The sequence below is a fragment of the Orbicella franksi genome, chromosome 10, assembly GCF_964199315.1.
Source record: "Orbicella franksi chromosome 10, jaOrbFran1.1, whole genome shotgun sequence".
Lineage (NCBI taxonomy): Eukaryota > Metazoa > Cnidaria > Anthozoa > Scleractinia > Merulinidae > Orbicella > Orbicella franksi.
In genome coordinates this window covers 2,014,733-2,027,979 of record NC_138154.1, presented here as the reverse complement: position 1 = coordinate 2,027,979, position 13,247 = coordinate 2,014,733, and the positions used below count along the sequence as shown (strand labels likewise).

Genomic DNA, 13,247 nt, shown 5'->3' with positions numbered 1-13,247 from the left:
TAATTTCCTATGAGTTGGGACATTAAAAATAGTGAAGTGATTCAAGTCTGTTGGTCATTCAAATGTGAAGATTATCGGGAAAATCTCTTGTGTTAGAAGACTGTGAACAAAAAGGACAACAATCAGATCTGACGCCAGGATTTCACAATGGAGAAGCTGCCCGCGGATTTAAACATACAACTACCATTGCTTAACTTTACCAAGGATAAGAGTGAAGGAATCATCGCAAAGGAAAACGTGGAAGGTGTGGAATGCCAACTTCAGTCCTTGAGGTCTATCGTAACGAGTGGAGGAATTTAAGCTTCAAATCGAAAAAGCAAAAATCGTGAAGGGAGAGAAACTTGACAACGTGTCACAATGAAGCCTCACAGTTGAAGCCGGGCAAACATCTGAGAACAAGAACATCATGTACTTGCGAAAGTGGTTTACAGAATACAAGCGAAGGGAAAGCCTTTCGGAAAAGGAGGAACAACAAGCCTTTCTAGCACAATCAAGGAAAGATCAGCTTGAGTTTGAACGTACACAACTGGAGATGAGGTTAACCTATGAGAAGAAAATAGAGGAGACAAAAGGAAACCACGTGAAGACCACGGAACCGACCTCGACTCAAGCCGTGAAGACCACCAAACTTCCTAAGCTTGTCATTACAAAGTTTAGCGGTGAACTAACAGATTGGCCCCGGTTCTGGAGTCAGTTTGAAACCGAGATTGACAAGGCAGAAATAGCTGGCGTGACGAAGTACTCTTACTTAAAGGAACTCGTAGACCTGAAGATACGAAGGGAAATCGACAGTTTGCCCTTTTCATCAGATGGATACAAGCACGTGAAGAACATCCTGACAAGGAAGTATGGCCAAACAAGCGAGGTCGTGAACGTGTTCATGGAGAACATTATGTCTTTGCCTACAATTGGTGGAACACAGCCAGCCAGAAACCACGATTTCTACAAGAAGCTTCTTTTCAATGTACAATCGTTAGAAACAATGGGGAAACTGCGAGAGGTGAATCGATAAGTGCAGATGACTATTGACAAGCTGCCAGGGATAAGAGGGGATCTTGTGCGAAGACAATTCTTCGCGAGAATGGAATTTCCCAAAGTTGGTGGATGAGCTCCGGAAATGGACGGAAAGAAACCCAATCCAACCTAAGCAAAGTGACAAGCCCTGGCGTGACAAGAATTTTCAAGCCCTACAGCAGAGAGATGGCAGAAATCGGGGATGTGTTTATTGTGAAAAACAAGATCACAAATCGGTTGACTGCAAAACGGTTGCCACTGTGGACAATCGCAAGAGAGTGCTTAGCAGCAAATGCCTGTTTCAATTGCACCGGAAACAAACACAGAGCTGACAATTGCAAGAGCCGTTCCTCGTGCCAGATTTGTCAGAGATATCACACCTCCATATGCAGCAGCCTTGGTAACCAGTTAATGACAGTGACTGCAATGGGAAGACCAACAGTGATCTATCTGGTCGTCGTAGTGGAAGTGCTGGGAGTCGTGTCGTGGGTTGTTAGAAACCGGTGCTGGAAGTTCGTATGCTTCAGCAGCGTTACTTGATTGCTTAAAGATCCGTCCTCATGAACGAGAGGTATGACAGATCAAAATGATGTGAGTGGTTACTAAGCCTGTGGAGATCTTCAAGGTACAGATAAGTTCAGTGAAGGGCAATTTCCTCCTTGAAAAGGACGTGACCATGGTAAACAAAAAACAGCTGTTATCCCTGGAAAACCCTTGCTACCAGCAGGTCCTGGAAAGGTATGGCCACTTAAAGGGAGTGAAGATGGACAATATGGACACACGGGATTTCCTTCCAGTGCACCTTATCTTGGGAGTGTCTGACTATACCAAGATCAAGACTGAAACCGCACCTCTTATTGGAGCCGCTAACGAGCCTATTGCCGAGAAAACCAGGTTTGGATGGACCATTATTTCACCAGGCAAGGAAGTGGATCTGTCTCCAATGTTCCTGACACAAAAATCGACGGTAGATTACGAAAACTTGTGCAGACTGGACGTACTTAGACTCGTGGATTGTGCAACTGGTGACCAAGACAAGGTGCATTCAGAGTTCAAAGAGCAACTTAGACGAGACGAAGAGGGTTGGTACGAAACTAGCCTTCCATGGAAAGGGAACCACCCACCTCTACCAAGCAACGAAGCAGGAAGTCTTTGCAGGTTAACCGGCCTCGTAAAGAAACTGCGCAGCCAAGGAATTATAGTCCGTTACAATCAAGTGATCCAAGACCAAATCAAGGCCGGAATAGTCAAGAGAGTTAGCAGACCTGCCCCTGGGGAGCACGAGTTCTACATTCCTCACAAGGCAGTGGTACGCGACACAGCAGAAACCACCAAGCTTTGAGTAGTCTATGACACGTCAGCACGGGCCTACTCTGATGCACCCTCGCTAAATGAGTGTTTGTATCCTGGCCCACCTCTTCAGAACAAGCTCTGGAGTGTCCTAGTTCGTTCTCCGTTTCATCCAGTGGCAGTCACAGGAGACATCAAGCAAGCTTTCCTCCAAGTCCGAATCAAAGAGCTAGACCGCAATGCGTTAAGATTTGATTGGTTGAAGGACCCAAGCAGTCAAACAGTGGAGACGCTGCAGTTTACTAGAGCCCTTTTCGGCCTCACGTCATCGCCATTCCTCCTGGGAAGCGTAATTCATCACCTGTTGGAAAGTTGCAGACAAAACTACCTGCGTATTGTCAGCAAGATCAAACAAAGCTTATACGTAGACAACCTGATCAGTGGTGGTCCTACAACTGAAAAGGCAAAAGAAATCAAATCAGCTTCTCAGATCGTATTCGCCAAGGGCACCTTTGAGTTGCATAAATGGCATTCAAATGTGAAAGAGTTGGAATCAGCTACTTCCGAAACAGTCTCGATCGAGGAAGAAACGTACACAAAGGAGCAGTTAAACGTCCCCAGAAGAGAAGGAACCACCCTGCTTGGTTTGCCACGGGACAAGGAAAACAATATTATCAGCGTGAGTTTTCCACAAGAGAAGGCTGACCCCAGCAAGCGGGGAATTTTAAGCAAAGTGGCAAGGATCTACGACCCACTGGGATTGGCCTCTCCTATCTCATTGGGTGGTAAACTCCTCTACTGCAATGGGTGTGACGCCAAGCTAAACTGGGATGTAAGGCTACCAAGCAAGTTGATGCAGAGTTGGATATGATGGGAGGAGCAACTTCCCAAGCAGCTTACAGTCCCAAGGTCTTTAGCAGCCTATCAAGAGGACATTCAGTCAATTGAATTGCATGCGTTTGGTTATGCCAGTAGCAAGGGCGTGGCCACGGCTGTCTATGCTGTAGTTGTTCAAGAGTCGGGCGTCAATCAGGGGCTTGTGGCAGCGAGAGTGAGAGAGTGAGAGTTGGTGTCTGGGCATATGGCGGTGAATCTCTTAGCAAACATGGTCTCAGCCCTGGGTGGATTTCCCCTAATAGAAAGGTACTTCTCGCTAGATAGTACCGTTGCCCTGCACTGGATCAGATCCCCAGGTACATATAAGCAGTTTGTGAGTAACAGAATTGAGAAAATACAAGCACATTCGGAAGTGACCTGGCGGCACGTAGGGACCTCGGAGAACCCTGCTGACCTTGGAAGCCGTGGTGGAGAGGTGACAAATCATCCCTCTTGGTGCAACGGACCGAAGTAGTTGCAGAACAAAGCATGCTGGCCTCCAGTTATTGCGACCAAGGCATCAGATGAATCAATGGCAGAAGAGAAAGCAATGCGAGATGTCTTTGCTGTGGCGATAGCAACTACAGATGAGCTAGACGCCCTTCTTGGAAAGTCTACCAACTGGAAGACGATGAGAATCTGTGCATGGATAATGCGGTTCATCCACAACATTCGTTCAAGGAAGATAGGAAGACTCAAGGGGCCGCTGACAACTGAAGAAACTGACAAAGTGAGACTCTTTTGGGTGAAAAGAGTCCAGACCAGAGCCGCAGCAGATAAACATTATTAAGAAGATCGGTTGCAGCTGAATCTACAACCAAACCAAGACGGCGTATTGGAATGTCGAGGCAGAATCCAAGGGCATTTTCCGGTGTATTTGCCCGATAGTCAGCAGTTCACAGAGAAGCTTGTGACACAATTTCATCTCGGAACACTCCACGGGGAGTCGTCAGTACCATGGCAAAGGTTTGAGAGCTGTACTGGGTGCCATGGCTGAGAAGAGTACTTTAAAGACCCACAGATAAGCCGCGTCTTTTTTCCAAAAATCGTCGCTCAAAATTGGGGGTGCGGCTTATCTGTGGGAATATTTGGAAAAGGTGCCGTAAATCTCTGAATTGACACTTTATGGATAAGTATGTCAATAAACATTACATAAAACTACAAGGGAGTACTGGTCATTGCTTTTGCAAGTTTGGTGGCTCCTAAAAGAGCTGTTGTTGATGTAAGTGTAAGCTTATTGTAGAGCTTACATTTGTCGCCGCTTATAGCGTTAAACCTTCTTCATTAGGAGATCCTTCAAGCGGTATATGTTTGCTTTTCTCCAACATGAAAACGTCACGCAGCAGGGAATTTCCATTCTCCCGCAAAGCTGTTTGCAGCGTCGACGACGGCCAGTAACTTCAAGATATCAATCCCCCACGAGCGAGAAAATACCACGCTATTCTCGAGTATTCACGTGGTAGATGGCCCACTTTTTCCTCACCGTTTAGCACTTTGATGGCATATTTGTCGAACTGATTATGTAACTCTCTTAGAGCAACAAATTTGTCTGACATTTGGCTCCCAAATCTCTTTGTAGATGTGATAGCCACGAACAGCAAATGCAAACTCGAACGACTCCATCTTGTTTTGCTTGAGAATACACAAACAAGGCAAACTTATCGTTCTCACCCAAGTCCCACGCGGCTTGGTATAAACCAATTGTGCCAAAATGCATCTTGTTGCTATGCGATGAAATGCCTTATTTGTGTCAACTACGTATTAACAAATAAAGACACCGTTACACTGGGCAATGTTTCGTGCAGCTTATCTCTCAATTTTGTTTAGCCATTGCGAGACAAGTTACAGAAATGGTGCTTTGTGTAATACCTGCAAAACTCTTAAAAACATCGGGCTGCTTCCAGTGTCCAGTTTTCCACCTTCCAATCCGATCGAATGCCTGGTTACTAAGCTACACACGTTCAACAAACACTCCAGCAAAAAGTCTATGGAAAAACAGTGTTGAATGAAGAATTACCTGTCAACAAATTCCAGAAAAAGATCAAACATGTCAAAGATGGTGGAAACGATGTTCATTATATTAAAGCGCTAAAATTGTGGGTAAGACTTTGAAGTATTTTTCGTTTCAATGTTAAAAGTGAGTTTACGTTCGATGAACAAGACTCTTAAAGGCTCGACTTTGGATTTCTCTCAAAAAACTTTTTTTCCAAAATTTGAGTTGTTAAACTCAGGGTGTGGCTTATCTACGGGTGTGGCTTATCTGCGGGTGTTTACGGTAACTAAAAAGATTGTGAAGTCTTGCCATGGATATCAGCGGTTCAGGCCACAGGCTTATACCTCTCCTCCACCAGGGAACCTTCCAAGGGATCGCACAGAGGGCCGAACACCCTTCCAAGTCATTGGTGTGGACTTTGTGGGACCATTGAGGTACCGAAAGAAACCAAAAACTGAAGGAAAGGCATACATCCTACTGTATGCTTGCAGCCTTACACATGCCATGTATGTAGACCTTGTGCCAAACCTTGAGACCACTGAGTTCATCAGAAGCTTGAAGTGTTTCATTGCCCGACACAGGAGGCCGCAGGGGATCTACTCTGACAATGGCAAAACACTTGTCAGTGCATCCAAATGGATTCAGCAAGTAATGAAAGATGAGAGGATCTATGGGTTCCTCGCTCCGCAAGGGTTCAAGTGGAAATTCAATCTCAGTCGTGCGCCCTGGTGGGGCGGCCAGTTTGAAAGATTGATCGGGCTGGTTAAAGGATCCCTGTACAAGTCTATAGGAAATGGTCTGCTGTCATGGAAAGAACTCCAAGAAGTGCTGCTAGATGTGGAAGTTGCCCTTAACAACAGGCCACTAGATTATGTGGAGGATGACATCGAGCTGCTTATCCTTTACCCCAAGTTCTCTATTGCACATGCAACCGAACGCACTGCCAGAGTTGGAGCCAAACCACATCCAAGACTATGACTTACAAAAGCGTGCAAAGTACTTGGGCAACTGTAAAGATGCAGTGTGGTCCCATTGGACCAAAGAATACCTGAGGGGGCTCCGGGAGAGACACCGTTTAAAGCACAAGGGTGACAGTACCCATCCAGCGGAAGGAGATATGGTAATTATCAAGTCCGAAGAGAAAAACCGTGCTCAGTGGAAGTTGGGAGTGGTGATTGACTTGATAACTGGCTGAGATGGTGCGGTCTGAGGAGCAAAACTACGCACTCCCAAGTCAGTCATTGAGTGCCCAGTGCAGCATTTATATCCACTTGAACTTACCTGTGACATGACAGCAGCACCAGCAGCTCTGAACCCTACTGTGCCGGCCTTTAGACCACGAAGAAACGCTCAGTTGCTGCCAGAGCTCATATCCAGGACTTGCACAAATGGATGATGAAAACTAGAGAGACTGCTTTAATTTTGTTTATTGTGATTTTTCATTTTAGCATTGTTTAGTGATCAGATTAAGATAGCCTCTAAGACATTTGCTCTCTCGAGACAAATGGGGGGGAGAGTGTTAGAAAAGGGACTGCGTGACTGTCACGCGGTGGAAGTGAACTTTGGTCCTCATTGTTTTCGTTGCTTAGTGATAAGCTGTAGTCACGTGATGTAAGTTTAGGATTTCAAAAAGCCGTGTGCGAGTCGTGTGAGATCTAGCGATTGTAATCTTCCTAATTTCCTATGAGTTGGGACACTAAAAACAGTGAAGTGATTCAAGTCTGTTGGTTGTTCAAACGTGAAGATTATCAGGAAAATCTCTTGTGTTAGAAGCAATCGGAAGATTCCTGACAATTATGTCCCAACTTCCCAGCGATGTTCGAATACAAATTTCACGCATGTCCACAAATGAAGTTTGGAAAATTGATGAGCTTCTTGACACCATAAAGTCTGAAATTGATGCCCGGGAAGCAAGCGAAGGAGCGAAATCGAGCGCTGTTGAGAATCGCAAGCCTCCTATTAATCCAAATGCGTTGGTCGCAAAGAGCCCCAAAGAGTTTAAAATTCGTTGCGCTTACTGTGGAAGCCTACACTATTCTGCTTCTTGTGACAAGGTGCTCGATTGTGAAAGCCGAAAGAAGATTCTTGCAAACAGCAACCGATGCTTCAATTGTCTACTAAAGGACCACAACAACACTCAGTGTATGAGCGAGAAGAATTGTAGGCACTGCAAGAAATGCCATCATCAATCCATATGTGATCAAGTTCACACAAAGGTAAACCTATCAATGGCTGATGAATCTGCGAGCAGCGAAACAAGCAGTACGACAATGAGTGCAACGACAACTATGATCAATGCGAACGTACAACAACCAAAAACTGTGCTTTTACAAACAGCACGAGCTGTGGCACTCGATGAAACAGGCAAACTTTCGCCTCCAGTCAGGATTCTGTTTGATAGAGGAAGTCAAAGATCTTATGTCACCGAAAATCTTCGATCGAAGCTAAAATTGAAATCCGTTCAACACAAAAGGCTAAATCTCAACACCTTTGGAGAAGCCCGTTACAAATCTCAGAATTGCGACTTAGTTCACTTATGACTCAAACGACCTGGTTCATCTAATGATGAAGTAATCGATATTTCAGCATTAACCCTTCCCATAATCTGTTCCCCGATGCCATCAAGAGTACAAACTAACTTTGTTCATTTGGAAGGCCTGGAATTAGCTGATCAATTCAACGGATCGCACGATACAATTGATGTTCTAGTGGGCTCTGACTTTTACTGGGACATTGTGATTGGAGATATCGTGTCTAGAGATGGGCCAACAGCACTTAGCAGCAAGTTAGGATGGTTGCTCTCAGGTCCCATTAAAGGAGCAAAATGTGACAATTACATTGTTTCAAATCTGATTATTTCTGGAGAATTGCCTGTAAGCGAGACAGATGAAGTTACACAAATCATGCAAGGCTTTTGGGAAACCGAAAGCATTGGAATCAAAGACACCCCCAAATGTCAACAAGCAATCAAACTCGAAGACCAATTTTCAGACATTTCATTCAATGGTAACCTTTATGAGGTTGGGCTTCCTTGGAAGGATGACTGTCAGCCATCCTCAGACAATTGGCGAATGTGTGACACACGTCTTAAGTTCCTACACCGCAAGTTAAAAGTGGAGTCTGCCTTATTGAACAAATATCCTAACATCATTACAGAACAAGAAAGAAACGGAATAATCAAAAAGGTCGATAAAGCCCCTAGCAATGACAGCAATAACAAAGGCATCCATTACTCGCCACATCATGCCGTAGTTCAAAAGGATCATGAGAAAACGAAAGTTTGTGTTGTCTATGATGGCTCAGGGAAGACATTGAAGAATGAACTTTCACTCAATGACTCTTTGGAAGTTGGTCCGAACTACATCCCACACATCTTTGACCTATTGACAAAATTCCAAAGTAGCACAATAGGCCTGTCAGCTGACATAGAAAAGGCTTTCCTAAACATGGGAATCAAAGAACAACATCGAGACATGCTTAGATTTCTGTGGTTCCAAGATCCATTCGCTGATGAATTGAAGATCGTTCCATTCAGATTCAACCGTCTTGTCTTTGGATTACGTCCTTCACCGTCGGGTTTGGGTGCTACAATCAAGCATCATTTACAACTTCTCACACAAGACGAACTGGAAATTGCACAGTTGCTGGAAAATTTGTTCTATGTTGACGACCTAATTACAGGAGCAGACGATGATCAAAGAGCATTTGTCATCTATCAGAAATCAAAGGAAACGATGTCGAAGGGAGGTTTCAATCTGTGAAAGTGGAATTTGAACTCGAGAACATTGTTTCAGAAAATTGGAAGCTCAGAATTGACAAAGAATTACGAGAATACCAAGAGTGTTGACAAAACGCCTGCAGAGATCACTGCTGAAGATGATGAACCCTATGCAAAGTCAAGCACTGGAATCACTGATTGTACAACAAATGATGATCGCATCGTGAAGATTCTTGGAAATGGAACACTTTAACTGACGAGTTTCTCTTTCACTTCGAAGATCTGTACAATTACAGAAATTCACTACCTGTCAACAAGAGATCAGTGCTCAAGATTACTGCAAAGATATTCGACCCTCTAGGAGTTACGAGCCTTTTCGTGATCAGACTGAAGATGTTTTTTCAAGTTCTCTGCACAGAAAAGTTAGAGTGGGACGAACCACTTCAAGGAGAGCTGAACAAAACATGGAATTTTCTACTTGAAGAGTTGAAATCAATGAAAACAATTCAGATACCAAGATGCTATTTTTCCCATGATTCTTTGATAGTTGAAGTACAACTTCATGCGTTTAGTGATGCTTCCGAGAAAGCTTACATAGCTGTACTGTACATGCGAACGACTTACAGCAATGGTTGAGTTCAAACAAGTCTGGTCACAAGCAAGACAAGAGTAGCACCAATCAAGAAACAGATGATTCCTCGCCTGGAACTACTTGGAGCGACAATTTTGGCACAACTTGGGTCCGCAGTCACTAACTCGCTTACAAAGAAAATTGACTAAGTGGTTTATTGGGTAGATTCAAGAACCATACTTTGCTGGATTAGAAACGAGAAGCTGTGGAAACAGTACGTCCGAAACAGAGTAGACGAGATTCGACAACTGACAAGCAAACGAGATTGGCAACATTGCCCTGGAAACGTAAATCCCGCTGATTTACCTTCACGCGGTATGACCGGAAACGAGATGGTGGAAAGTTCCATGTGGTGGAATGGACCACCTTTCCTTTGTACTTCAGAAGATTGGCCACAAGATCAACCTACCATTGAAGCAAATGAAACCGCACTTGCAGAACTCATCAAGAATCCACCTGAAGAGACACACACGTTAACATCTTCTGAATACACAGTCGAAATCAATCTACTGAACATTATCAACTGTGATCGTTTCAGTAACCTGAACAGCATGTTACGCGTGACTGCCTACATGTTAAGATTTGTCAACAAGATTAAGAGACGTCTGCTGAGGCATGTAGAAGATAACGAAGAAAACGATGAACTGAAAGCAAGTACTTTAGAACAAGCCGAATCCCTTTGGATACGTACAGTACAAGCAAAAGCCTTTTCCAGTGAGATCAGCAATGTACAGAAAGGACTTGAAGTGAAACCCCACCGAGTTGATCAATTTGCCTGGTACTTTGATGAAAACCACATAATGAGGTGTCGTGGAATAATTAACAACTCTAGCCTGCAACCTGAAAGTAAACATCCAATTTTATTACCTTCAAATCATCCCTTTGTTGAGTTGCTGATCCGTCAAAACCATGAGAAGGTTAAACACAGTGCTGTCAATAACACACTCACCACTATCCGAAAAGGATTTTTGATACTCAGAGGGAGACAAGCTGTTAAGTGTGTACTAAGGCGTTGTGTGATCTGCAAGAAACTTGAAGGACTGTCATATCCAACAAGCTATTCTCCAGATTTACCAAGCATCCAAGTCTCAGATGGCCTGCCGTTTACCCATGTAGGAGTGGATTTTGCAGGCCCTGTTAACATTCGAGAGAATTCAGCCTCCGGAAGCGACAGCGAAAAATGCTATATCTGTTTGTTTACCTGTGTGACAACACGTGCGGTACATTTGGAATTAACAAGGAATCTAACTGTAGAATGTTTTCTACTAGCCTTTCGAAGATTCACTAGCCGCAGAGGTCTAGCAGCAACCCTAATCTCAGATAATGCGAAAACCTTTAGAGGAGCATCAAGAGAAATCAAGAAGATAGTGCGATCGAAAGAAGTCCTCCGATATTTAGCAAACAACAGCATGGTGGGGTGGTTTTTAGGAACGGTTGATCCAAAGTGTCAAGCGGTGTATCAGAAAAACCATCGGGAGGACAATGCTGAACTATGATGAACTGGCCACCTCACTGACCGAAGTAGAGTCTGTCATCAACTCAAGACCTTTGACGCACGAAGAGGATGACCAAGATGGAGTGAGCTACACACTTTCTCCTTCCCACCTGATCAATGGCCAAAGAATCATCGATTCACCAAATGGTGGCCACTTTGAAGTAATCAGCACCAATTCATCTTTGACTAAACGAGCCAAACATCATCGACACCTTCAACAGTTTACTAATCGACGGAAGAAGACCTACCTGCTGAGCCTACAAGAAAGGCACACCCAAATTACCAGAAATCACAAGGGAGCAGAAATTGCAGTGGGTGATGTTGTCATCCTTAGGAACGATTCCACTCCAAGAATGTTTTGGAAACTAGTGTTAGACGAAGAACTATTGCCAGGCAGAGATGGAATTGTAAGAGCCGCTTGAGTGAAAGTAGCGAATGCAGAACGAAATCCCAGGATTTTCACAAGAAGTGTTAAACACTTAGTTCCACTAGAATTAAATGCAAATAGTCAAACCAAGGTACCAGTAGAGAGTGAACAGGAAGTGTGCATTCCCTCAGCAGTAAATGACAATGAATCTCATTTAAGACCACGACGAATCACAGCCATCAGGAGAACTGCACCGGAAACTGAACTCATAGATTTTGTAGAACGTTGTTAAGAAGTTTGCTCACAGAAGTGACCAAACCGGGGGAGTGTGTCGTGAAAATTTTCTGTTTTGTTTTTAATTTGTTTCTGTTGGATCGCACATCTGGGACAGTGTACATTTCACCATTTGATTGACATTTATCTCATGATTTTGTGTATATGATTCATTTTTTTCGATAGACATTTCAGAGTAAGAATAAATTCAAAACGAAATTTGCGATGTTTTATTCACGATAGTGGTGTCAGTCGTTGTGGCTCATGTATGCTCTTGATAAATAAATACAAACATAACGAGAACCAGGGTCTCAGTGACCACCAACCAGTAGTTGTTTTAGTTTGAAACGGACATTATGTTTACATTTCATAATGCAGAAATTATGCCCATATTTGACAAACTTTTGCTTGTATGCAAATCCGGCAAATGTAATGTTTGTCTAGAGATACACGCAAAGATGCTACGAATAAAATAGTCGCGTACATGTCCATGAAATCAAATGGTCAACAAAATACCTTTCATCACAAAGGTCAATCAATCATTTTTTTATACTTTGTAGTCCTCTTTTGTCATAGTCTAAGCTGCAGCCACTGCAATAAATATGTCAGTTAGAAATGCATAAAAACGTAGTGATAAGTTATAAGCCAAAGGGAAAGGAGACTATTAACAGAACTAAAAGATCGTGATGTATTATGTTTAGGGTTTGTCCTACATTGTTTTGGAATTGAATACTGTATAACATCTGTTTACATTTGTATTAAACTGCCATGGCAAGCTGTGTCTGGCTAGAGGATCGTTACTCATAAATCAAATGTTAAAAAACCAATGATAATTCATGGCCAACACCAGCTACTGAATAGTGCTTTCTATGCTTCTGCTGTTCAAAAAATAACTTGCTCAATTCATGAAAACACTGGTCATCAATAGCTGGACGTAAATGCACAGTAGACATCATGCGCATTCAAGTGAAACATTCTGTAAAAAAATACTCTAAAACTTTAACTTCTTCCAGGCTTCTTAGGCCCCACAATTCTACTAAACATCACATAATCACCTGCAACACTACAGAAAAGAAAAATGTAATAATTATTTTCAAAGTAAAAATCGTGTAGATGGCCATGCATAATGTTACATTATTTTGTACATGCCACAACAAAGTAAACACAACAGTTGATCAATGATTTGTAATCCAAATTACGCATCATTGTGTTGAGCTAATAATTATAAAAGCATTTTTCATTACCGTTCTGCCAAGTGTTGTGAAAAGTTGCCAAAGCATTGAAAACATTATTAAAGCATTCTGGGACATTATCGAATGTTGCTTGCGTTTAGAGAATTTGTCAAGAAACATTGAAAATGCATTGAGGATCATTCGCCAAGCATTAAAATGCATTGACAGTGTATTCACAATTCATTCAAATGCAATTCCAGGTAATTTTCTTTAAGCCTGGTTTTCCCAAATAGGGTCACATATTTCAAACTATTTTCCAGTCAACTTGAAGATAGGTCTGTTCATTATCACCATTGAAGTTGAAATCCAAAGAATAAGAGCTTTTACAATTTCTGTTTCTCCTCCTTGTTCATTCAAG

The 13,247-nt window shown here is 42.9% G+C and overlaps 3 protein-coding genes and 2 pseudogenes across 3 annotated transcripts; all 5 read left to right on the top strand.

Annotated features, from left to right (window-relative positions):
* Positions 1-406: 406 nt before the first annotated feature.
* On the top strand, positions 407-3,367 carry LOC145501330 (uncharacterized; annotated as a pseudogene).
* Positions 3,368-5,308: 1,941 nt separating this feature from the next.
* Positions 5,309-6,631, top strand: LOC145501346 (uncharacterized; annotated as a pseudogene).
* Positions 6,632-6,969: 338 nt separating this feature from the next.
* On the top strand, positions 6,970-7,713 carry LOC145501390 (uncharacterized). Its single transcript, XM_081480879.1, has one exon. The coding sequence runs from the start codon at positions 6,970-6,972 to the stop codon at positions 7,711-7,713; it is 744 nt and encodes a 247-aa protein (XP_081337005.1).
* Positions 7,714-7,788: 75 nt separating this feature from the next.
* LOC145501389 (uncharacterized) lies at positions 7,789-8,934 on the top strand. The gene has a single exon (XM_081480877.1). The coding sequence runs from the start codon at positions 7,789-7,791 to the stop codon at positions 8,932-8,934; it is 1,146 nt and encodes a 381-aa protein (XP_081337003.1).
* A 350-nt stretch (positions 8,935-9,284) lies between these two features.
* LOC145501388 (uncharacterized) lies at positions 9,285-11,439 on the top strand. The gene is made up of 3 exons (XM_081480876.1): positions 9,285-9,496; positions 9,716-10,742; positions 10,951-11,439. Exons 1-3 carry the CDS (start codon positions 9,285-9,287, stop codon positions 11,437-11,439), a joined length of 1,728 nt encoding a protein of 575 aa, XP_081337002.1.
* The last annotated feature ends 1,808 nt before the right edge of the window (positions 11,440-13,247 follow it).